General features: G+C 47.1%; 1 protein-coding gene across 4 annotated transcripts in view; it reads right to left on the bottom strand.

Moving 5' to 3' along the window:
• The window catches only part of CERS1 (ceramide synthase 1), a 132874-nt gene that overhangs the window by 77292 nt on the left and 27652 nt on the right, over positions 1–27930 (bottom strand). Inside the window, exons 1-2 of one of the 4 annotated variants that reach the window (XM_078781727.1) lie at positions 12697–12776; positions 12493–12609 (exon numbers count right to left, since the gene is read on the bottom strand). The exons of 1 other annotated variant lie outside the window; for it this stretch is intronic. In XM_078781727.1, coding sequence (XP_078637853.1) covers positions 12493–12495 — 3 coding nt within the window. In that variant the 5' untranslated portion in view covers positions 12496–12609; positions 12697–12776. Of the gene's footprint in view, positions 1–12492; positions 12610–12696; positions 12777–13698; positions 14234–27930 lie in introns of those variants that run through there. 2 more of the 4 variants (XM_068122324.2, XM_078781725.1) reach the window with 2 other exon arrangements.

Below are 27930 nucleotides of genomic sequence, written 5' to 3'. Positions count from 1 at the left end.
TATTTTAGAAGCAGTAATATTCACAGTGTAAACCGGTATAAACTAGAGTGCATACTTCTGCCAGACTGAACCGTTTACGTTTTGTATCCCTGTGGTGGTTTTGTGGTGCTTGTTGTTTTTGTTTTTTTCACAGAGCAGGTGTACGTATCTAGTGCTGTAGTTGTGTGCAAAGTAATTTATCACTTGTTGCTTTTAGCTATGGCCACCGGATAGCTCTGCAAGCAAAAAAAGGGCCGAATGTGTAAGCCCTTACTTCCCGTACATAGCATCTATCCTTGCCAAGACTTTCAGAGTACCTCCTAGTGGTGCACCATGGTAACAGTGCTCTTGTGGGCACTGGCCTAATGTCTGGAGGATCTCGGAGTAGGTTGGTACCCTGGAGGTGTGGTGTGCCTGGCCCTCCATTATGAGGACTTGCTGTGACACTCACCAATCCAACCAGGGTAGGTGGAGCTCTGTAGCCTTGGTAGGCAGTCCACCCACCCAGTCCCAAACTTGCCTTTAGACAAAGTCTAGGTGTACAGCTGATTCTGTGGTGGCATCAGAAAGGGCATCCGACCACAAAAAAAAAAACATGCCTCAAATATGCCTTGTGGTGAAGCGGCCATTAGGTGAATCACGGCTTACACATGCACGCATGGAAAAGGTCATAAAACTATGATGAGGATGAAGATGAAGATGATCCCACTGATAAGTAAGATCTGCATCCGGACCTGAACCAAAATCTAATCGGCTTGTCCTTGTCACTTACCAACTCATCCCCCAAGTTTTGTCATAAGTCGTCCACAACTTTTTGAAATATCTTGCTATACAGTATATCGTTATTGGCCCTGTCGCTCAATGGTGAAGAATCACTTCAAAAAAAATTCAAACTCTCGTATCCGGATCCGTGTTCAGATCTCCACCACAATCGAATAGATTCGTCCTTGTCACACACCCAACCTCTCTCTCCACCAAGTTTCGTCTGAATCCGACCATAACTTTTTGAGATAACCAGTTCACAAACAGACAGACAGACAGATAGGGGTGAAAACATAACCACCATTTATCTTCGGTGGCGGAGGTAATAATGTGGATGTGTGACAGTCATCCCTTGTGGGCAAAGACCCTTGTAGCAAGTGCTGGTGTGACATTGATGGCTTCATGGCTCTCTAGCAGTTGATAGGTGTACATACAGTCATGTGAAAAAGTAAGTACACCCCATGTAAAGTTTTGACTTTTTCAACATATTTAAACATACAGCTATTTGATCTTCATTACAACAATATTGATATATAAAGGTGATATATATAACAAATATCATGAAACATTTACATTTTGTAGTCCATTGTATAATTTAAATAAACATAAATGCAAATTTCGCATGTGGAAAAAGTAAGTACATCCCTACATTTATCACTACTTCAAATAGCTAAAATTAGAATCAGGTGCACCAGCTCAGGTGCAAATGATTAGAACATCGTTAGAGAGGATCTTGGAGGAACCTGTCTTATTTAAACCTCAGACATTTAGTTTGGTTTGCTATTTGTTGTTGAAGTGTGTGGCGTCACCATGCCTAGATCAAAAGAGCTCTCTGAGGCCTTCAGAAATAAGGTTATAGATGCCTACGAGTCTGGGAAGGGATTTATAAAGATCTCCAAACAATTTGAAATCAATCATTCGACTCTCCGGAAGATCATCTACAAGTGGAGAAGATTCCAAACAACTGCCAACTTGTTCAGGCCAGGCCGCCCCAGCAAGTTCAACCCGAGAGCAGACCGCAAGATGCTGAAAGAAGTCTCTAAGAACCCCAGAATGTCATCACGGGACCTACAGGTAGCTCTTGCCACTGTTGATGTCAAAGTGCACGAGTCTACCATTAGAAAGAAGCTGCACAAATTTGATCTACATGGGAGGTGTGCCAGGAGGAAACCTTTGCTGTCCAGAAAGAACATCAGGGCAACACTAAAGTTTGCCAATGAACACCGAGGCAAAGACCAGCACTTCTCGAACAATGTGCTCTGGACAGATGAGTCAAAGGTAGAGCTATTTGGCCACAGTACCAGAAGACATGTTTGGTGAAAACGAAAGACAGCATTTGACCACAAGAACCTGATACCAACTGTAAAGCATGGTGGTGGAAATATTATGGTTTGGGGCAGCTTTGCTGCATCAGGGCCTGGGCAGCTCACCATCATAGAATCCACTATGAATTCTTCATTGTACCAGAGGGTGCTTGAGGATAATGTGAGGCCATCTGTCGGAAAGTTGAAGATCATCCGAAGGTGGACCTTGCAACATGACAATGACCCTAAACATACCAGTAAATCCACCAAGGAATGGCTGAAAAGAAAGAAATGGAGGGTTCTGGAATGGCCAAGTCAAAGCCCAGATCTAAATCCCATTGAGATGTTGTGGGGGGATTTGAAACGAGCTGTGCATGCAAGAAACCCCTCAAACATCGCACAGCTGAAAGAATTCTGCATGGAGGAGTGGGAAAACATTTCTCCCAGTCGATGTCAGAGACTGGTAGACTGTTATAAGAAACGCCTACTTGAGGTTGTTTCTGCCAAAGGGGGCAATACCACCTATTGGAGCCAAGGGTGTACTTCCTTTTTCCACATGCGAAATTTGCATTTATATTTATTTAAATTATACAATGGATTACAAAATGTAAATGTTTCATGATATTTGTTATATTATATCACCTTTATCTTTCAATATTGTTGAAATTATTCACGCACTCGTTCAACATCTGTTGCACTTGTACTTGGTCGACCAATACCTTTCTGTTTCTGACTTCCAGTCTATTTAAACCTCTTGTACCACTCTCTGGTACTAGTCCGCGATGGCGGATTCCTTCCATACCTTATACGGAAATTACGCTGAACTTGTGTGTCAAATCTCATTTCAATGAACCATTCGATGCACTGAGCTTTCTCCTGTTATGGAGTCGCCATTTTATTTAACATTAAACCACCAGAACTGAAAAGAAAGAAAACTTTATGAGTTTCTGTATCATATATACGACAAAGGGTATCATTATATAATTTGTGGTACAAAATAGCTTAACAACCAAAGTTGTCCAGGTCTTTTTGGAACACCCTGTATGTATCTCAATTGGAATGGTGACTTTCCACATAAGCTTGAGAAACCGTTTTATAGGCGATTTACCAATAAATAAAAACCTTTGAAAGCCTATGTGGACTAACTGATGCTGTGGTTAGCAGTTTAGCAGCTGACACTGCATTATGAAGTGAGTGGTTGTGTTTTTTCCCCACACACTGCAACTGAGGCATATTTAATTATATATTTTGATTTCTGATGTACCGTACTCTGTTAAAGTGTCTCGGTGCTGCCAAAGCAGTTTCGTGGAAAGTGTTATGCTGGGTGATTTGCCATTGCCTTCCCAGCAGTACCGAGGGCAGGAATTTGAAATTTGTTCAGGGTGCCGGTAATAGTTCGCCTTCTCTTTGCGTTTATAGCTGGGTCCACCACCATGGGGTCTTTAACGTCCACCAAGTAATGCTGACCGATGGCACTCCCAGTTTAACATCCATCCGAGGGACGACACACACATTGAATAATCACCCTGTCTGTGAAACACTGAGATGACAGTTTATAGCTGGGTCGGAATTCAAACCCAGGCTACACGGCTTGGAGGTGAATGTGCATACCTCTGGGGTCGAGACTCTACAGGCCCATCCTGCAGATAGGCTATCCCAGTAGACACTGACGTCATGTGCATAGTTTATGCACACAATGTCAGTGTCATATTGCACCCTTCGTTATATATACAGGAATATATATATAGGCATCTTTTAGAAGTTGTTAGAAATGATTATATTTTAAGCAGGTGATTCTCCTTTACTTTGGAATTGAACTCACTTGTGGTGAGTTGCAGGTGCCTGCAATATAAAGCATCACTCATTCAACCAGTTTGAATAGAGGAAAGGAGTCATTCTGCTGTTTTGTGTCACTGTGCATACCACAATGAGCATGGACAAAAGAAAGAAAACCAGAGAATTTTCTGAGGAGGTCAGACACAAAATTGTAGCCAAGCATGGACAATCTCAAGGCCTCAAGGCTACAAGTCCATCGCAAGAGATCTTGAGGTTCCTGTGTCCTCCATACGCAATGTTATCAGGCAGTTTAAGGCCCATAGCACTGCAGCCAACCTCCCTGGATGTGGCCGCAAGAGAAAACTTGATTGAAGATTGCATTGAAGTATTGTTCGAATGGTGGAGAAAGAACCTCGATCAACTGCCAAACAGATTCAAGCTGACCTTCAGACACAAGGTATGACAGTTTCAACTCACACCATCCGTCACCAACTCAATGAAAGAGCGTTCTGTGGTCGAAGAACCAGGAGGACCTCAATGTCCTCAAGAAAGATATAAGAAAGCCTGACTGGAGTTTTCCAAAACACACCTGAACAACCCAAAATCCTTCTGGGAGAATGTCCTGTGGACAAATGAGACCAAATTAGAGATTTTTTGGTAAGGCACATCATCTCTATGTTTACAGAAAACAAAATGAAGCCTTCAAAGAAAATAACACCTTCCTTACAGTCAAACATGGAGGAGGTTCAGTGATGTTTTGGGGTTGCTGTGCTGCCTCTGGCACTGGGTACCTTCAATGTGTGCATGGCATCATGAAATCAGGAGATTACCAAGGAATTTTGCAGCGAAATGTTCAACCCAGTGTCAGAAAGCTGGGTCTCCGTCGATGGTCATGGGTCCTGCAGCAGGACAATGACCCCAAACATACTCAAAAAGCACCCAGGAATGGTTCGAGACAAAACGCTGGACTGTTCTGAAGTGGCCAATGATGAGTCCATATCTAAATCCCATTGAACACGTGTGGGGAGATCTGAAAACAGCAATTGGGAAAAGGCACCCTTCAAATCTGGGAGACCTGCAGCAGTTTGCACAATAGGAGTGGGTCAACCTGCCAGTGGAGAGGTGTAGGAAGCTCATTCATGGCTATAGGAAGCGCTTGACAGCAGTTACTTTGTCCAAAGGTTGCGCTACCAAATATTAAGTCTCGGGTGTTAATAATTTTGTCAATGCCATTTATTTTTATTTTCTTATTTAGAAGGATATATTAAGTTCTGAATCAAAAACAAAGGTTCTGTAATGTTAACAGTGAAATAAAGAATTGTGGAGACCAAATACTTTTGTCAATTTCAACTTATTTTTTGAGAAAATTGTGAATTATTTGAAAAAAGTGCAAGGGTGCCAATATTTTTGGCCACGACTGTATATATCGTGCAGTCAAAACACTGCAATCAGTGGAACCATCTCCTCACCAAGATTGGATTTCCCCAAAGCTGTGCCTTGGTCCTCGTGTCGTTTCTCAACGACGTAAACAACCTCTCTGATGCTCTGGAAAAGCCTCTCTCCCTTTTTGCAGATGTGACCACACATTGTGTCGCACAGCACTCAATTCCAATGATGGACAGACAAGAGCAGCGTCACTCCCCTGATTGGGAATTGATTAGATGCTGGTTTGATAAACTCAAACGTGTCTTTCAATCCTCAAAATTTCAGTCACACTGTCGCTCCAAAAGATCGTGAAATGAATCCACTTCACATGGAGGAGGTTCAGTGATGTTCAGTGATGTCTATTTCATCACTGGAAGAGGTTCAATCTCTTGAAATACTAGGTGTCACCATCAGCCAACACCTCTCATGTGCTAACCATATAGCAGAGCTGGCCTGCAAATATATCTATAGAATGGACATCCTAGTCAATCCTTGACAAATCAAAACTATTCTTAGCCAACAACGCTTTTGTCCACCACTCAATGGAGTACTGCTCTCAACTATGGGCTGGGTGCACCAGTATCACATCTGCTTCCCCTGGATTCTGTGGCATCTAAAGCTTTAAATATTATGGAAATCTCCCATGATGCAACCAAAGCACAAGGCCTATTTCTCTCACTGCAGACAGATGTGGTCTCTTTTTTAAACCCATCTCTCCTTCTATCTGCTCCCAGCCTTCTGAAACAAACCCACACACACATACACACACAGACACAAGTTTAAGTATATATAAAAGTGCACTTTTTTGTACAAGATTGAGGCTCATGGAAGAGCAAGATGACAGAGGGGGAAAGGCAATGCACTGACATTTAGGCATTGTGGAGGCCACAGGTGGAAGCCACAAGTAATATATATATATATATATATATATTGTTGAGGTTTTGAGTTTTGGTAACAGTCAGTATAATAAAGGTTAAATTTCCCCCTCATAGTTAGTCACACAAGCAACATGTAGCCTCGCGATAGTGTAGTTATCTCTTAGTATTTGTGAGCTTAGTCCTTTTCCTATGTTAGTTCTGCATTGAGTAGAGTAAGGAGAATAGGTCCTACTCATACTTTCATTGACTATCCTGCCTCCCTAGCCTCATGCCCCTTTGCACTGCCTTCGGTTCATTTTGGCGCGAATTAACACGAGGCAGGCCTAGGAGGGTCGGGGCGGGACTGAATGAGGGCGGCAGAGGAGCTGACGGTAAGCACGAGCCACCAATCGGGGCTCAGAGGGTGTAGCTGCAGCACTGCGTCACAGGGCGTGGTCGGAAGGTTCGAGAAGGTTCGGGGCGTATAAATATAAGCCGTTGCGCGAAGCCACCAGCAGTGGAGAGCGTCAAGGGACTCGAGAGTTGAAAGAGCGAGTGAGCAGTTGGCACCGAGGACTCGAGAGTTGCAAGGACTTGCAAGCAAGAGGACTGACGAGAAGGACTCGCGAGCAGCTGGATTGAAGAGAGTAGTAAGAGGACTGAGTTGGCATTAAGTGGAGAAAGACGCGCATGAACCGGGATACACGCTCATATGAAAGTAACGCTCGGTTGAGCTTGGAGCCGAGCCGCGTACAGTGCATTGAGCTGTGCGAGTGATAGCGCGCTGTGTAACCGCCAGCCCCGCTGCGACGCGTATTTTCCTTCCGACCTCATCGGCTGCCTTTTGTTCGGGAGACGCGCTACGAGGATCCTTCCACCGCCTGCTTGCCTTCCTCTCGGGACGTGCGGGGACCGTGGAGAGCCGGACGGGGCCGTTCCTGGACGACCACGTCGACGCGGTTGGCCTGAACATCAACCTGCCTGCAATCCCCTGTGCGAGTCGGACGGGCCCGAGTCTGGGGGTTAAGAATAAGACTGATTAAGTGCTGCTCTGTGTCTCTGCGTCTACCGATCATTATACATATGTGTGGGAATAATAATTAAACCTGTGTTCTTCCTTTCCATTCGATCGTTCCTGTGATTTCCTCATTGGCTAAGCGTGGTACGAGTAGAACCTGTTCTCCCCTATGGGCCGGTGCTCCTGCCTCACACCTAGCTCGGCTTCACGCTGTTGAAACCAAAGCTTTCAGAATTATTGGAATCTCCCGCGATGAAGCTATCTCTGAGGGCCTTTCACTCACTCACCGCAGGCAGGTAGGTGGTCTTTCTGTCTTCTACCGACTCCTCTCCGGCCTTGCACCCCCAGCTCTCTCTGTGCTCTGTCCCCCAAATATTCCTACAGGTCGCACAAGATCTGCCAGCAACCCTCTGATGGTTAAACTGCCGAAATCTCGGCTCTCTACTCACCTTCACTCTTTCATTCCTCTTTTCTCCCGCCTCTGGAACAAACTCCCTCACTCCCTTCATCCCACTCCTCCCTCCAGGTCTTTAAAACAGCTGTTCACCACCATCTCTTATCTTCCCCCATCCAAAACCTTGATCTTTTCTACCCCCGCTAATTCACCCCAGATCCACCTTGTTTGAAATTCCAACTTCTTTCCTGGAAGTCCTGGCAGTGTCCATATGTTTTATACCTCTCCCACCGCCCCCTTCCCATGCCCCCCCCCCCCCAAAGCCCTCGCCCTCTCTCAGATCTCTCGATGTCTCCATGTCTCTCGGTCCCTGCTCTCAAATGTTGTGTTTGTGTCCTTCCCCCTCTCTCCCCATCTTGTCTACCGCTCCCGATGTTATATGTTTTATGTGTCGGTTTGTCTTTCTGTGTGATTAATGTTCGCTCTTTCACGAGCCTCGATCTTGTATACAAAACAAAACAAAACAAACAAAAAAAAAAACCGCTTGAATCGGGGTCCAATAATTAACGGTGACTGCACGGACCACGTGGTACTCAATCCGCTCGGTGTACCCCAAATCACACGTGGCTCGTGCGAGGCTTGCTTCCCGCTTCCGTGGCGGCGCAGGGAGTTAGGTACGAGCGAGACTTGGTCCCGAAACCCTACCTTGCGTTTGCCCGGAAGAGGCGTTTCAAGTCTCTCGGTTCCACCAAGCCCAGAAAGAACAAGGGGCTTAATCCCCCCTTGGTAAGGGTAAGAAGGGCGGCGGAGAACCGTAACAATATATATATATGCACTGTATATATATATATACATATGTATATATATGCACTGTATATATATATATATACATATATATATATATATACATACATATATATATACATACATATATATATACATATATATATATATATACATATATATATACATATATATATATATATATACATATATATATATATATATATATATATATATATATATACATATATATATATATATATATATATACATATATATATATATATATATATACATAAATATATATATATATATATATATATATATATATATATATATATATATATATATATATATATATATATATGCACTCACACGTGAAGGTGGATACTTTGACACCTGGCAGGGCTCCGTTCTATCTTCTGCAAGCCTGCATGCGGAGTTAACAGCCAACGACATGCACGTACATACACATACACATAGACATACACAATACACATACACACACACACACACACACACACACACACACACACACACACACACACACACACACACACACACACACACACACACACAAACGCAGTTACCCTTCATGGTTAAACTTTCAAAATCCAAGCTTTCTGCACACCTCCATTCTTTTGTTCCTCTTTTCCCTAATTTGTGAAACTGCATTTCAGAAACAGTTAAGTTACATTCTTTTTATCAGGACATCAAGGAAGCGGTACACCACTATCACATGGCATGCCGCCACCCCTCGCCACAATGTTTTTGGCTGCCTAACCCAACCCAACCCAACCGTCTTACTTGAAGGTACTTGTCTTTCCTCCGCTCATCACTCCCTCTCAATCTCTCTCCTCCTTTCCTGTTCATTCATTATTCCCTTACTTGTGGCATCCACCTGTGGCCACCACAATGCCCAATTGTCAGTTCATTGCCTTTTCCCCTCTCTCATCTTGCTCTTCCATGAGCCTCGGTCTTGTACAAAAAAGTGCACTTTTATATGTACTTACACTCCTGTTATTTGTCCTCGTACCTTATTACCTGGTATTTGTAAAAATGAAGTGTAACCAAGTACACGTTTTTGTCTGCTAAATGACTGAGAATGACAAACGAGGCTCCGATCAGGAACTTGCGGACACAGACTCGTTTGGATGTGAACAATGAACAAAGCAGACAGAATATCACCTCACCTCACAATAATCCCGCGATGAAGCTAACTCCAAGGGCCTCTCACTCACTCACCGCAGGCAGGTTGGTGGTCTTTCCGTCTTCTACCGACTCCTCTCTGGCCTTGCCCTCCCAGCTCTCTCTGGGCTCTGTCCAGCAAATATTCCTACAGGTCGCACAAGATCTGCCTGCAACCCTCTTATGGTCAAACTGCCAAAATCAAGACTCTCTGCTCACCTTCACTCCTTCATTCCTCTTTTCTCCCGCCTCTGGAACAAACTCCCTCACTCTCTTCAATCCCACTCCACCCTCCAGGTCTTTAAAACAGCTGTTCACCACCATCTCTTATCTTCCCCCATCCAAAACCTTGATCTTTTCTACCCCCGCTAATTTCACCCCAATTCCACTTTTTTGAAATACCAACTTCTGTCCTGGAAGTCCTTGGTGTCCTTGTGTTTTGTACTTCTCCCTCCCCCCCCCCTTCCCACGCCTCCTCCCCCCAAGCCCTCTCCCTTCCACACATCTCCCTGCTCTCAAATGTTGTGTTTGTGTGCTTCCCCTTCTCTCCCCATCTTGTCTTCCGCTCCCTCTTTTTATATATTTTGTTTGTCTGGTTGATTTGTTTGTGAAGTAAATGTTAGCTCTTTTACGAGCCTCGATTAAGTATACACACAAAAAAAATAATAATAATAATAATAATAAGAAAAGACCGACTGGAAAACCCTCCCATCTACTTTCTCAACAATCCTCTCCAACAAGTTCTGTCGCTCAAGCTTTTGGGTCTCACTATCTGCCATGATCTTTCTTGGGAAAACCACATTTCCAAGCTGGCCTCCAAAGCCAGTCGCCAACTGGGCATCCTCCGTCGTGCGAAGTCCTTCCTTGGCACACCTGAGCTCCTCACCACATACAAGGCTTTCATCCGCAGCTCAATGGAATACTGTTTCCCCCTCTGGGCCGGTGCTCCTGCCTCACACCGAGCTCATCTGCACGCTGTTGAAACCAAAGCTTTCAGAATCATTGGAATCTCCGGCGATGAAGCTAACTCCGAGGGCCTTTCACTCACTCACCGCAGGCAGGTTGGTGGTCTTTCTGTCTTCTACCGACTCCTCTCCGGCCTTGCTCCCCCAGCTCTCTCTGTGCTCTGTCCCCCAAATATTACTACAGGACGCACAAGATCTGCCAGCAACCCTCTTATGGTCAAACTGCCAAAATCTAGGCTCTCTGCTCACCTTCACTCTTTCATTCCTCTTTTCTCCCGCCTCTGGAACAAACTCCCCCACTCCCTTCAATCCCACCCCTCCCTCCAGGTCTTTAAAACAGCTGTTCACCACCATCTCTTATCTTCCCCCATCCAAAACCTTGATCTTTTCTACCCCCACTAAATAACCCCAGATACATTTTTTCGAAATTCCAACTTCTTTCCTGGAAGTCCTTGCAGTGTCCATATGTTTTATACCTCTCCCACCTCCCCCCAAGCCCTCTCCCTCCCACAGTTCTCTCGATGTCCCTGCTCTCAAATGTTGTGTTTGTGTCCTTCGGCCTCTCTCCCAATCTTGTCTACCGCTCCCCTTATTTTGTGTTTTATGTGTCTGTTTGTGTCGGTTTGACTTTTTGTGTGATTAATGTTAGCTCTTTCACGAGCCTCGATCTTGTATTTTAAAAAAAAAAAAAAAAAAAAAAAAAAAAAACGAATGGAAGTTCTTGTGTTCTTTGACATGCTGTTTCAAAAAAATGTACAAAAAAAAACAAAAGAGACCACTACGCCTCCAGCCAGTAGCATCACAATCCTCAATCAGTCACTCGTCCCAACAGGTGCAGACCCGAACCATGTCGCAGCTGCTCTCGCATCAGCTCTAGCAACAGCTGTCTGTTTCCACACCTCACAGCGACTCCAGCAACAGCTGTCTGTTTCCACACCTCGCAGCGACTCCAGCAACAGCTGTCTGTTTCCACACCTCGCAGCGACTCCAGCAACAGCTCTCCATCTCCACACCTCACAGTGGCTCTAGAAACAGCTTTCCATCTCCACACCTCGCAGTAGCTCTCCATTTCCAGACCTTGCAGCAGCTCTCCATCTCCAGACCTAGCAGCAGCTTTCCATCTCCACACCTCGCAGCAGCTTTCCATCTCCAGACCTTCCAGCAGCTTTCCATCTCCACACCTCGCAGCAGCTCTCCATATCCACACCTAGAAGCAGCTTTCCATCTCCAGACCTTCCAGCAGCTCTCCATCTCCACACCTTGTAGCAGCTCTCCATCTTCACACCTCGCAGCAGCTTTCCATCTCGAGACCTTCCAGCAGCTCTCACAGCAGCTCTCCGTTTCCACACCTCGCAGAAGCTCTCCGTTTCCACACCTCGCAGCAGCTCTCCATCTCCACACCTCGCAGCAGCTCTCACAGCAGCTCTCCCTCTCCACACCTCGCAGCAGCTCTCCATCTCCAGACCTTCCAGCAGCTCTCACAGCAGATCTCCCTCTCCGTTTCCACACCTCGCAGCAGCTCTCCATCTCCACACCTCATATAAGTTTTCGCAGCAGCTCTTCGTCTTTACACCTCTCCACACCATCTGCACATGTTTGTCGCACCGCAGTGGAAACGAGCATAGCTCAAACTCATGCTAGAACAGGCCACAGCTTGCGCCGTGTAGCACGAGGTTAGGTAGATCATTCTGGAAAGGTTTAGCCATGGAGGACAAAAACGACCCGTGTTAACTCAGAACGGGCTCGATCGTCAGTTGATGGAACGAAGGGATTTCAATGGCGTTACAATAGGAATCACATGTAAAAACAAGCATCTCATTGGGCAGCTGCCCAATTCCGAGCACATAAACAGGAACAATCGCACAAACGGAAAGTAAGGATTTGACTTTTTGCCAAGACAGTCATTTTTTTCCGCCAACTTCATGGAAAAAATAAAACGCCTTTCGGTTAAAAAACCAAACAAATAAATAGAACAGTAACCTAGAAAACGCTGTAAATGTGGACAGCAATTTGTAGGTAGTGAACCTCCACAAAACCCCACCATGGCCAGTCTTTCCCACCGTGTCCCCTTGTTCCAATGGAGTTCCAATGGTGCGGATACGGCACAGGCGTGATGGGCCGAAAGGCCTCCTCCAGCGTCTGGGCTTCCTTGTGTGTTCTGTGTTGAAATTCAAAACACACCGTCTTGACGACCCCGTTGTCCATCTATTACGTATGCAACTGGCGAATAGCAATGAGCGCTCACCCAGAGAAGTTGGATAAACACGATCTGCGTGGAGGGAACGTGTGTCGCGCACGTGGCCTCCCGGGCGACGCGCCTGCCCCGATTGTGTGGTGCGCGCGACGTCTGCCTTTTCTTATCATCTTAAAGTATAGCTGTTACTGTTACACACACACACACACACACACACACACACACACACACACACACACACACACACACACACACACACACACACACACAAATCTACACACAAATCCACACACACACACACACAAATGCACACACACAAACGCACACACACACATACACACACGCGCACGTACACACAAGCACACACACACACACACACAAATCCACACACACAAATCCACACACACAAATCTACACACAAATCCACACCCACACACACACGCACACAAATCCACACACACAAACGCACACACATATACACACACACACACACACACACACACACACATACACAAACACACACCAACATACACATACACACACATGCACATACACACACATGCACACATACACACACATGCACACACACACATATACACATGGACACACACAACCACACACACACACACACATACATATATATACACATACACACACGCACATACACACACACACACACACACACACACATACACACACACACACATACACACACAAACATGCACATACACATACACACGCACATACACACACACACACATACACACGCGCACATACACATGCACATACACACACACGCATATATACACACACGCACACATACACAAACACACACGCACATACACAAACACACATGCACATACACACATACACGCACACATACACACGCACACACACACACATACATACACATACACGCACACACACACCAATATACACATACACACACACGCACACATACGCGCACATATACACACACACGCACATACACACACGCATATATATACACACACACAAACGCACACACGTACACGCACTCAACGCTGGGCGAACCTGGATAAATCTGGCCGTTACGAAGCGACGTGCCACCGTCCATGCGACGGCCAGCCCGATGAAGAGCCCAGCATCGTAGAGGTCGAAACGCGCGTTGTGAGCGACGCTGAGCGCTGCCGCCCCGGGGCCACACGGGGTGCAGCGCGACCAGACGAGCGCGAACGAGGAGCAACCGTCCCGTACCAGGTCAAGGAAGCCGGGCTGATGCGACGCTGCCGGTTCCATGTTGCCGACTGTCCGGCGAGCGGAGAGCCCTTCCCTCCCGTCCCGTTCCTTTACTCAGTGAAATCTCGTCCTCCCCGATATTCCCTCTGCCCCTTGCAACCAACGTCTGTCTCTCTTGCCTATAACACCGACTGCACAATCTACGTTTTCCGCTCTCTCTGTCCCTCTCCTCAGGCCCTCCCCTTCACCAACTGGGATCCTGGTGTATGACGTGATAATGCATTCAAAACGTCGGCCAAATCACAAAGCTTTCAAAACAAACGTGACGTATTAAGTCCTGTACTATCGATCATCTGCGTCAAACATCCACATATACGTTACTGATTTTATATATATATATATATATATATATATGTATGTGTGTGTGTGTGTGCGTGTTCGTGTGTGTGTGTGTGTATATATATATATATATATATTACATACAGAAGAGTATAATCAAATTAACGGGCATTAATCTGGAATTATTTATTTAGAGCACGAACTTCGGAAACGATCAGTCTGGGGTCTATATATAAAAACACTCGAACATAACACCCTTTTCTCACGTCACGGCCGTGGAAGGATTTACTCATTTGGGTGAATTAAACGACATGAATTGATGAAAAACGTCTCATCAGCGATTCTTGTTCTTTTCCCGCGGAAAGAACAAACATGATTGTGACGTCACCGCCGCCTCCCGCCATCGCCCCCGCGCTCCTTCTATCTCATGGACGGCTTTGTTGACTCATCGGGAGCCATGCAGCTGCCGACGGAGACACTTTCCCCTGTCCTTATATACACGGATTGGCAAGTGGAAACCGCAGCTGCGAAGCTTTCAAAACGAGTCACGCTCGGTTTCTTGTCTTTTCGTGAACCATTGAATCCCCTGCGTTCGGTTTTATGTAAATCCCTGGCCTAGACGGAGAGAGAGAGAGGGATGGAGCACTGATCGAATCCGAATGGTAAATCGACGTGGGATTATCATTGCAGGGTAAGAAGGGAACCGTGTCAGCACCGCATGGGATAATGGAAAGGACTCGTACACAAATTACATCGCCGCCAACGGCACAAGTACAAACATCGGTGTACAGGATGTCCTCGTTTAACGTCGTGTTTTCAAGAACGTAACCACGACGTTAGACGAGGACCAAATGGATTTAAACATAAATTACAGATACATTGGTAGACTACGGACCAATATATGGGACAAGTTGGGTCACCCGATGAAACAGGGCTTGAGACCTCAGGTTCCTGACTGAGCAGCTGTTTTTCACCGTTGAATTAACACCAGGTGGGTTGACTCAGCCCGTCATCTCCCGAGGTCGGCAAAATGAGCACCAGATAACTGGTAACGGGGAGCATTGCATCAGCGGCACAACCGCAGCCTCGGGTACGAAACACCACCACCATCCACATATGCACCATCCACAAAGATAGTGAGGTTTAAAGATAGAGGGAAAAATGAATCCGGTAGTGCAACACGGCAATGATGGACCAAATGGCCTCATTTACATGCCTCGACTACTTGCACTCAACTGTAATCCTGTGGCGACTGTGGACCCTTTGTGTGTTAATTTCCATTCTGCATATGGAATATACTGTAAATACTTAAGTGCAATTGGTGCAATTCCTGACAAAGAATGACAAATAATTCAACTTGGAAAGGACGAAGAGGAAGAGCCGAGGTGGAAGCCAAGTTCTGCCCCTCTCCCTGCAGAGTGGTCAATCCATGTACACGGTGATTGGTCAGAGCACCATTATCTCGTTTTAACATAAATTTCATTAAGAATTGCATTTTTTTTTTGTGGCGTTGACTGAGTACATGTTACAATAATGTGGTGCAGCATATTTCAGGGTAATTGGCTCAGGCGTATGGAATTGTATAGAAAAAACGACACACACACACACACACACGCTAATGAAGGTGGATACTTTGAGACCTGGTAGGTCTCCATCCTGCCTCCTGAAACCCACCCAAGGTGCGGAGGTAGCAGCCAACAGCAACTCACACACACACACACACACACACACACACACACACACACACACACACACACACGGATATCTTGAGACCAGGGAGGGCTCCGTTCCACCTTCTGAAACCCACATATGGAGATAACAACCAACACACACAAACGTAGGGGGGTGGGATGGGGTGGGGGCTCTCTAATATATTGTTGTGGTCCCAGGTTCTGGGGAGTATTATGAGGGGGAGGGAAGGGGGGCGGCTGCCTCGACATAACCGCAAACTCCGATTAGTCAACCAAACCCCCCAGTGTCCTCCGTATAATTACCGTTTACCTGGGGTGACGGGGCTTTCTAACCGGGTTTTGCGCCCTCAATATACACTGCCCTTATATTTTAAACCTTAATGAGATGCAGCCGAGCGAAACCTTCTGGTGCACATTGGCTAACGTGTAGAGCCAATCAGTGAGGAAGAATGTCCCAGATACACTAGTACGGGCTATACTGTACCAATTTTTTTTTTTATTATTATTATTATTTTTTTGTATACAAGATCGAGGCTCGTGAAAGAGCGAACATTAATCACACAGAAAGACAAACAGACACATAAAACAAATAACATCGGGAGCGGTAGACAAGATGGGGAGAGAGGGGGAAGGACACAAACACAACATTTGAGAGCAGGGACTGAGAGACATGGAGACATCAAGAGATCTGTGGGAGGGAGAGGGCTTTGGGGGGGAGGCATGTGAAGGGGGGGGGGGGGGTGGGAGAGGTATAAACATATGGACACTGCTAGGATTTCCAGGAAAGAAGTTGGAATTTCAAACAAGGTGGATCTGGGGTGAATTAGTGGGGGTAGAAAAGATCAAGGTTATGGATGGGGGAAGATAAGAGATGGTGGTGAACAGCTGTTTTAAAGACCTGGAGGGAGGGGAGGGATTGAAGGGAGTGTGGGAGTTTGTTCCACAGGCGGGAGAAAATAGGAATGAAAGAGTGAAGGTGAGCAGAGAGCCGAGATTTCGGCAGTTTAACCATCAGAGGGTTGCTGGCAGATCTTGTGCGACCTGTAGGAATATTTGGGGGACAGAGCACAGAGAGAGCTGGGGGAGCAAGGCCGGAGAGGAGTCGGTAGAAGACAGAAAGACCACCTACCTGCCTGCGGTGAGTGAGTGAAAGGCCCTCAGAGATAGCTTCATCGTGGGAGATTCCAATGATTTTGAAAGCTTTGGATTCAACAGCGTGAAGCCGAGCCAGGTGTGAGGCAGGAGCACCAGCCCATAGGGGAGAACAGAACAATGAAGGTAAAGACATCACAAGCAGATCGGAAGATAACTTCAACAAGGTTTTATTTACAAGGCTGGAGTGCAGGGGTGGCGCAGGGTGAGGGGAGCCTATAGGCAATCAATGTATGAGCAATCAATGGTATCAGCAATCAATGTACAAGGGATCAATAACATGAGTCAGAGTTGTCCTGATCTGTCTGGCTTATACATCTTATATAGACACATTACAAGGGCACCCAATACATCTACATATTAAAGTAGTATAAATTATCCATCCATCCGTCCCACTGTCTGTCACACTCTTCTCTCTGGGAGATCATTTAAGACGTTACCTCTAGCACTAGGCTAGGCCTCTACAAGTTTTGCACATCATATCCCAGCATCCAGCACTCAACCAGTCCCATCGTTTCACTGACGGCAGTTGAACAACATCACCCATATATCTGACTATCTGACGTCCGTAGGGGGCGGGTTGAATGCCAAATGCTAGGCGTTGGGATGACGGATTTAGTAAGGCGGCATGACATCTGGGACGTCATTACGCCTAGTGCTAGGCCAGGCCTTTGTGGCATTGTATAATTCATGACTCAATGAGAATTTAATTTTCCAACTGAAAAAGAAAACACATTAACGTCTCATCCCTCGGAACATAAAACGGATTCATAAATATTGTTTTTTTGGTGACCAAGTGTGTATATTACTAAAATTAACGCTGGGTTGTTAGCAGGAAACAAAATGCTTCGAAAATGAAAATTATAAATTATTGTTATGAATTTTGGGGTCGAGTGATATGTAGACCAGGTATATCTGTGTAGGTATCATGCTCCGACTGTCGTGAAGAAAAAGAACCATCTCGATGTACATAAACAGGGACCTGTCGAGCCCGGATGTCAGATTAAGTGTATCTTTGTGGTCATACAAGGATGGCCTTGTGTTAAATCAAGTAAGGATTATGCTAATTCCCCTGCTTGTGAGACCTGTGATCTATCCATTGTCCCATATGACAACGCACACAGACACGTAGAGTAGTGAGGCCCATAATCACACACACTAATTAAATTCCCCCCCCACAACAAAACTCACCGGAAGCCACACATCCACCAAACTAACATATCCACCAAATAAACACATCCACCAAACTAACACATCCACCAAATAAACACATCCGCCAAACAAACACATCCGCCAAACAAACACATGCGCCAAACAAACACATGCGCCAAGCTAACGCATCCGCCAAACTAACACATCCGCCAAACAAACATATGCGCAAAACGAACACACCCGCCAAACTAACACATCCGCCAAACTAACACATCCGCCAAACAAACACATGCGCCAAACTAACACATCCGCCAAACTAACACATCCGCCAAACTAACACATCCGCCAAACTAACACGTGCGCCTAATGAACACATCCACAAAACAAACACATCCGCCAAACTAACACATCCGCCAAACACACACATCCGCCAAACAAACACATGCGGCAAACTAACACACCAAACAAACACATCCTCCAAACAAACACATGCGCCAAACTAACACATCCGCCAAACAAACACATCCGCCAAACTAACACATCCGCCAAACTAACACATCCGCCAAACTAACACATGCGCCAAGCAAACACATGCGCCAAACAAACACATGCGCCAAACAAACACATCCGCCAAACAAACACATCCGCCAAACAAACACATCCGCCAAACTAACACATCCGCCAAACTAACACATCCACCAAACTAACACATCCACCAAACTAAGACATCCGCCAAAATTTCAAAAACTGGAAAATTGAGGTGTTCTAAAACTTTTGACCGGTAGTGTACATATATATATATATATATATGTATATATATGTATGTATATATACAGACTTGGCATTTAAGATGGAATATTTTTTTTTCTTGAATTGGGTTTACTTTCTCAACTCGGTATATCAATCTGGTGAGTTTCTTTTACGCTTCGGTGATTTCTTTGTTAAAATAACCATGTCACTGATTGTCTGTCCCAGCAAGAAGTCAATAACAGGATTATATCACAGGTGGCATGACAAAATGTACGGACAGGTACATTTGACGATTGGCTTCACAATCGGGTATATAAGGGTTGTTGCGTTCTGTATTAGTGGAAAAAACTGCTGCACATCTACAAAAGTTATTGCCGCTTCCCCTGGAGATGGTCCGTCAACTCGACAATGCAGTTTGTCATTTAGTGGTGGCTTTACGAAATTCTGGCATGAAACAGCGTGCTATTGCTCGGCAGTATGGCATCACTCAAGGTCAGGTGTCAAAGATCCTGAAACGAAATGCTCAGAGGGGTGTCCCTACTACAATACCGAGGTCAGGACGTCCCCACAGAACCACAAGGAGGGATGATCGCCAGCTGCACCGGTTAGTCCGCAATGGCCGTACCAAGTCAGCTAATCGGCTTAGGGCTGAGTGGCAGCAACTGACAAATGTGCCTGTATCCAGAAGGCTAGTCAACCAATGACTGGTTCAAGCAGGCTATCGTGCCAGGCATCCTCTGAGAAAGCCACGTCTGACCAGACAACACCGCCAGCGCCGATTGCAGTGGGCCAAAGAGCACCGTCAATGGCAGCCAGGACACTGGAATCACGTGATCTTCAGTGACAAGTCTAGATTTCTGGTCTATCGTCAATATGGCTGCGTCCGAGTGCACAGACAAGTGCATGAAGCCTACAACGAAGATTGTATAGTGCCAAGAGTCCAAGCTGGAGGTGGTGGGGTGACCATTTGGGCTGCTTTTCATGCAGGGGGCAAAACTGACCTGGTTGTTCTGAATGGAAACCTGAACCAGTTCAAGCACAGGGCCATTCTGGAAGAAACGATGCTTCCATTTCTTCGTGCAGCCTTTCGAGGAAACTTTGTCTTCCAATATGACAATGCATGGCCTCATCGTGCTCGCATGATCCAACACTTTCTTGCTGACCGTGGTGTAGAGCATATGGAGTGGCCTGCCATGTCCCCAGATATGAATCCGATAGAGAACTTGTGGGCAGAATTAACGCGTCAAATCGACAACTTGGTCCAGCAGCCGTCCTCTGTGCGTGAATTGCAGCAGACTATTGTCACTGTATGGCAAGCGAATCCTGTCCAAACCGTGGCAAATCTCGTGAACAGCATGCCTCAACATGTACGTGCTCTCCTGAATGCTCGTGGGGGTTACACGAAGTACTGAACTGTAATTTTACTGTCCGTAATCCCAGTCGTAATTTAACTTTTGTTTTTGTTTAAAAAAATTTGGGCTGAGCAAAATAAAGAGATACTTCTGGAAAACGCACAGAAGTTTAACACAGTACTGTCCGTGAATTGAGTTCGATATCAGTTTACATCACTTTCAAGGATCAATTTATTTGCTTCGAAATGTCAAATGTGGTTTTTGTTTCTTTTAAAGGTCACATTAACAAAATCTAGAATAATTTCAACATAATTCCAATGAATTTTTGGTTCAAAGTCATCTTGAAAAGTAAGTTCACCCCCACAAAAAAAATATTCCATATTAAATGCCAAGTCTGTATATATATATATATATTTAGATATATATATACACCATACAGTATATATATATATTGTTGCGGATTCGGGGTCGGCGCTCCCCCTTACCAAGGGGGGTTATCCCCTTTTTTTTAAAGGTGGCAGTCCACCAATCCTGGAAGTTATAACGCTCCTTTCCGGTCGAGATTGGCCAGGGTGATTGGTCAATGAAGTCCCAAATACCTGAGTGCCAATCTGACTGCAAAGCAGGGAGATAACTCCCGCTCGGACCGCGGACAAGATGGAAATTGCCGAGCGGTTTAAGCAATCCGAAGCCCGAGCCATTAACAAAGGACTAAACCCGATCCTGAGCGGTTTCCCAAATCATGCCACAGGTACTCAATGGAGAGAAAGGACAAAGACGATCGAATGGAGAGGAAACCAAAAGGTGAGGAAGAACAAAGGATTTATTACAACAACCAAAGAAGAGGAAACGAAAGGGAAGAATGTACAAGAAGAAGAAGCAGGACACAGAGCAAGCTTATCTATACAGTCTTACTTAACCCCAGGACAAACAGACAGACTTACACGGAAGGGTAGTGGTTGGAGGAGAAGGTCCAAGCAGATGGTCCAGGCGATGGGATCCAGCTCTGGTCCACTCGAGTCCGGCTCTGGGTCCGCAGCGAAGAACGGCCGGCAGCTTCGCGTGTCGTTGGCGCATGACCGGACCTTTAAATATCCGAGGGCTGGACTGCTGCGTACGTAATATGTGCGCCTGCTGCCTCTCTCTCTCTCAATCACTCAGTTCATAAAGCGTCTTTCAAATGAGTTCATGAAACCGGAGCCCGCTGGAAGAAGTCCGTGACAATCGATCGCTCCCTGCGCAGTCCTTACACAATCAGCTGTCCCCACGCACTGTGAAAGGACTTGGCGCGTGCGCTTATATATCAAGCCACGCCACGCCCACCAGTAAGCTCACCTCAGCCCTGATTGGATCGTTGACGGGGCCACGCCTCGTTCTTGGCGCTCCATCCTCTTCTTCTCCGGCTTGAACGCGTGCGTAATGGCGGCCGGGGCGAGCGCTTAGGCGGCTGCGACTGGCAGAGGCGCGTACCACTATTTGGAGAGAGAGAGAGAGATTGCAAAATGAACGGAATAGGGCCTATCTTATTTGATTAATACAACGCAGATTCAACTATTGGGAACACAGCCTTATCTGAAACACATATTAAGGAAATAACTAAAAGTTCCTATGGTGTCCTACGTGTTGCTTGTGGACTAACTATGGGTGCGACCTTTGACCTTTTAACCAATAGAATATTTACAAGAATTATTTACAAGTGAGGGTTCTAAAACCGCAACACTGCACCCTCCTTTCCTCCAGGCCCGTCACGGGCCGACACAACTTTAACTTAGTGTGACACTTAGGTGTGGTTACCCTCTACTTTTAACCTCACCCTGAGTGCGACAGTTTTAACACTAAGAATGTCCCGCCTGCTGCGTTGCATTCTACCTATCAGACTCATGCCCACAGACTAACCGAATTGCGGAATTATTCTCAAATCTACACATTTAACCGGTGGGGAGCATGTTATTTACAAAGACACTACTATTTTGATTATTTACAAAACTGCAACCCAGGACCTGTCTTTGGTGGGAACAAAAGCAGAACTTTTGAGAAGAGGAAGATCATTGCCATGCACTGCACTGATACACCATACCATATGCACCAATAAAACAAAATGCACCAAAAGCACCAAAAAGCACCATCATGAAAAATGCACAAAACACACATTTTAAAATAATAAGCAATGGTGTCTTCTTTCTTCTCTGCTCTGCTGGGCCGCTGGTTCTGGTTGACTTGATGGATCTTCTTCATCTTGATGTTATTATTTAATCAAAGGGCACACACCGCATCCGCTTTTTATTTATGGCCAGCAGGCCCAACTCCGGTGGTCCACCTGCATGGCATAGGTGCCACTTAAACACAGTGGTCCGCAACCAGATACCGCGGGCCACAGTGGCCGGTCCCAGCAGAGACGCCAGGCCACAGTACGTGTGGTCCATAAGGTGGTGCTCGGCCACAGAACGTGTGGTCCATGAGTGGTGCCAGTGTGGTCCATATGGTGCATCAGTGCAGGCCGGAGGCAGCGAAGGTGCGGGCACACAACTGCGGTCACCTGCGCACTCCCCCCGGGCCCAAAAGAAACAAGTCCATGAGTGGGGGAAGGAGGACAAGGAAACCAGCGGGGCAAGGCCGCAAGAGTACACGTTAAAAACAAGGCAATGCAATGTGAAGGGCGCTGGAGAGCGAGCGGAGAAAGCTCGTCCCTAGCGTACGTTCCCCCCGCCCCCCACCCCACTCCCCCCGGTCACCTAATCTACCCTTGCCCCTACCACGTATTTACACAGTCTACACATTTACAAATTCCGTCTCTACCCGTCTTGTCCTTCCCATTCCCTCTAATCCAAATTTGTCATTAATCCCTCCTAAGGAGGAAGAGATGGAATTAAAAACAATGTCAACCCCACGTCGTGATGCGTCTTTCATTCTAACCAAATAGTTGCAAAATATGGTGTTGGAGTCTTATCACCTTGGTGAGTGGATGCGGATGGTGCGAAGAGACTTTCATCCTATCTCCTAAATGACATTAACTCTGTTTACTCTACCCGGGGTCTTTCCCTGCCAAACCATTGGCCACTTTACTCTATGCGGTTCTAAAAACCAATTCCCATTGAACATACTGTGGCGCTCTCCAATTTGGGGTCTCACTCCCGCGATTCTTTCCCCCTGTGCCCTCGCACAATTTCGGGGCTGGGTCATGTGGCTCACCAGCAGGTCCGCTCACCTGCACACCTCCGCCACTTTTCGTCGCCACCCGAGCTTACCTGCTCCTCCCCCTAACCTGGGGAAGGCCCTCTGGCTCTCTCACCCAACTACCGCCCTCTCTGGCGTCGGGCTACCCGGGTCCTTCTCTGGATCCTCGGGCCCCATTGAACACTAACTGGCTCCCAGAGCCTACCTGCGGCCTTACCTGGCCGACAGACTAACAGTGGCGGAGTGTCCAACCAACCATTCTCACTAACAGGCCACACGCCCAGCCATTCCATTTCACTTACGCACCAACCAAGCAGTACTCTGCTACTTTCAGCACCACAGATGTCAATATCCAACCACAATTTACCTACTCCCTCTACCTACTTTTAAACTACCCTCCCCGGGTACTCGTGAAGGGGTCCATCATTTCCCCATCCACTCCCATGCACCATACACTCCAATCCACATATTCCCCAATACTCACTCCACACCATCCATTCCACACAACCATTTTCCACTTGCATGCCATGCAAGTCAATCACTCAATGCACAATCACACACATCCTCAATACTCTGCTCAAGACACTTTCACTTCTCCAAACCATTGCCTCATTTCATCACCAGCACTACCGGGAACTTATATTCGCAATTCCTCATTTCATCACCCTCACTACAAACACACTGCATCATCTGGCTAACTATTGCCCTTCTAAGATTAGTGCTTCCCAGTCATCCCATTAAACTATGCACATCCGACGTCATTAACATCCATCTAACCTATTATACGTCCCCACTACTTGTACAATGTCACTACTTAAATCTTGATCACCTATTGTCATCTCTAGATTCCCTATCAATAACCTAACCCTCCCGGGCTAGTTTGTACAGCCAAAACCCCATAAACCTAAAGCTCCTTTGCCCAAATTGGTGGAGGTGAGGAATGGTAGAGCCACCATCCCTCTACCTCGGGCATCTCCCACTATCACCCCCAGTCCTCTCGCACGACGAGCCCCCTTCGTTCGAGGTACTGGGTCCCACCTCGGCGTCCAAGGCCGAGGCGATCCACGAGGGCGCCTGCTCGCCGGTGTAGGGTCTTATCCAGTCCGAGGGAGGGCTCGTGGCCCCATTTTGATCTTAACGACCACGTCACAGACTTGCGACAGGACGACCCCCGGGCCTTGCCAGGGAGAGGTGAGCTTAGGGCACCTACCCTTCCGCCTTCGGAGATTGAAGACCCAAATCTTCATCCCCGGAGCGTACTGACTCCCCTGGCTCCGGCGGTCGTACCTGCGCTTCATCTTGGCCCCCGCCAGCTGGAGCTGGCGGCGGGCGGAGGCATGGACCCTCTCCATGCCTTCTCCTAAGTGACGTGCATAGCCCTCCCTCGGCGGGATATCTGTGGTGTCTGGCATGGGACCGCATAGCAAGTTGGCGGGAGCCCGCAACTCCCGCCAATACATGAGCAACGCTGGACTGCATGCGGTGGCCCCGTGCTGGCTAGTTCGGTAGGCCATTAACAAATACAGGAGGTGTTCGTCCCAGTCATCCTGACGGGTGGTGGTGAACAATGCGAGTTGTTAAACCAATGTTCGGTTGAACCTTTCCACCATCCCGTCAGATTGTGGCCGCAAGGGCGTTGTCCGTATTTTTTTAATTGACAGGAGTCTGCACACATCTTTTAGTAATTGGCTTTCAAAATTTCGACCCTGATCGGTGTGAGGCTTCTGTGGAATCCCATGCCGACATACAAATCCTTCCACAAAGGCCTGTGCGACCACCCCGGCTTCTTGGTTGGGAAGGGCATAGGCCTCCGGCCACTTGGTAAAATAGTCCATTACAACAAGGATGTATTTGTTACCTTGGCGGGTGCGGGGTAGTGGTCCGAGAATGTCCATGGCCACCCGCTCAAGGGGGCCCCCACCTGGTGCAATTGAAGGGGGGCCCTCATCCTCCGTGCTGGTCCCTTTTTGGCAGTACAGGCGTCGCATCTCCGACACCAGTCCTGTATATCACGCCCCATATTTACCCAATAGAACCTCCGGCGGACCCGAGATGTTGTCTTTGTCCTGCCCAAATGGCCGCCGGAGCGGGTACCATGCACCTGCTGTAATGTTGTGTTCTTAAGATTTTAAAGTTGGTATCAAGATTTTGTATCAAGGCTTCCGGTCCGGTCTGGAGAGGACACTGGCGTTACTTGTTCGCCGCTTCTCCGACTGGGTCATTGTACATAGTCTGCTTTTCTGGTGGTCGTGGCAGCTTTTTGGCCGTTGGGTCTGCTCTCTGCTCGGTCCCGGCTCTGCTCCTGGCTTCGCCTGCCCGGCTCTTCCACTGTTGCCTCAGGCCCGCTCCCGTTGTTTGCGGCCGTTGTTTGTGGCTGCGGCTGTTTGTCGCTGTGGCCTTTGTTGTCTTGGCTTGCGGCTGCGGTCATTTGCCGCTGCGGCCTTTGCTGTCTTGATTAGCGGCTGAGGTCGTTTGCCGCTGCGGCAAGGCCAGCTCGTCCTCCTCGGCCTTGGCCTCGTACTCGTCCCTTCGCTCCTGCCTGGCATGGCTCTAAGGTACTCTGCCGCAAGGTTCCTTCTGCTCAGCACTTACTCCACCCCATCATGCATCTCTGCAATCAAATACCACGGACTCCTGCGACGACCCAGATATATTCATAGAGGCTCTGGTCATAAGTTTGTTTACTTAAAAACAGGTCACTTCATTCCCGTACTCTGGTCGGCTCAGCGCACTCCCACTCATCGTCCCAGCGCACCTGGTCACAGCAACGCACACGATCGCACCTCCTGCCTGCAAACCCTGGCTAAATCACCTGAGGTCACCCCCACCATACAAACAAACATGAAGCTCACTCTGTTCAATACCCGGTCCCTCAACAACAAAAGCCTCATCCTGAACGACTACATTCTGGATAATAAACTGGACTTTCTCTGTCTCACTGAAACCTGGCAACAACCACTGGACTACTTCTCACTCAACCTCACTACACCCAATGGATATTCTTACATCAATAAACCACGCTCGGAGGGCCGAGGTGGTGGAATTGCCGTAATACACCGACAGGACATCAAGACCAGCCTCATCTCCATCTCATCTGCTCCATTATTTGAACACCTGGCTTTTAAACTCTCTGGTCACACACAGTCAGTCATGGCTGTCGTCTACCGCCCTCCCAAACCACACCCATCATTCCTGTCTGACTTCTCCTACTTTCTGACCCAGCTCTGTTCCCTCTCACCCTCAATCCTCCTCCTCGGTGATTTCAACATCCACATGGACTCCACTGACTCCACAATAACCACTGACTTCACTCACCTGCTTTAACCTCACTCAACATGTCAACTTTCCTACCCATAACCGTGGTCACATTCTGGACCTTGTCTGCTCCACTGGATTAATTTTGCACCATCTCTCTGGCTCCGACCTCACCCTCTCTGACCACTTAGCCATCACTATGACCATCAACATCCCCACCCCAGCACCAAGGCATTATCGCACTATCAACTTCCGTAAGCTAAACGCTCTTTCACCTACCTCATTCTCATCCACCCTCTCTGAAAAAATGTCCATTTCTCCCTTCGTTGACCTCCACACCCCTTCTGACCTCACTGACTACTACAACCACACTCTCTCCTCCTGCCTTGACCAGCTTGCGCCTATGAAAACCAAAACAGTTTCTTTCACCCATTCTGCTCCCTGGTTTACCCCTGAACTCCGCCTGATGAAAACTCGTGCTCGCCAACTTGAAAGACTCCGCAATAAAACAGGTCTCACAATTCACTCCCAAGCCTACAAAGGACCACCTACAACACAACAAAGATGCCCTCTCCCACGCCCGCTCCGCCTACTACTCTCAAATCATCCACTCTGGCTCTGGAAACCCAAAAGCACTCTTCTCTACAATAAACAAACTCCTCAGCCCCCTGAACACCACCACCCAGTCATTCACAGTAGACAACTGCATCTCCTTCCTTTCATTCTTCCAATGCAAAATTGACAACATCTACAACAGCTTAACCACCACCGCTCCCCCTCAAACCACCTGTCCCCCCTTATCCTGCCAACCCCTGTCTCAGTTCTCCCCAGTCTCCCCTACTGACCTCTCTGAACTCCTCATAGGAATGAAAACTGCTACCTGCACTCTTGACCCCATCCCCTCCAGCTTTGTCAAGGCCTCCCTTCCTGCTCTCTCTCCACTTATCACTGCAACAATAAACTCCTCCCTGTCTACAGGCATCGTCCCACCATCCCTCAAAATTGCTGCTGTTACCCCCATTCTGAAAAAACCTGGACTCAACCCTGACACCCTAAATAACTTCAGACCCATCTCCAACCTACCCTTTCTGTCAAAAGTTTTGGAACGCGCTGTAGCCACTCAACTCAAACATCACCTCTCTGCCAATAACCTGTATGAAACATTCCAATCCGGATTCCGCTACAACCACAGTCCTGAACCT

This window comes from Myxine glutinosa, chromosome 7 (genome assembly GCF_964187855.1).
Source record: "Myxine glutinosa chromosome 7, kmMyxGlut1.1, whole genome shotgun sequence".
In the NCBI taxonomy this organism is placed as follows: Eukaryota; Metazoa; Chordata; class Myxini; order Myxiniformes; family Myxinidae; genus Myxine; species Myxine glutinosa.
Note: the sequence above shows the minus strand (reverse complement) of the source record. Positions and strands in the feature narration are given on the sequence as shown.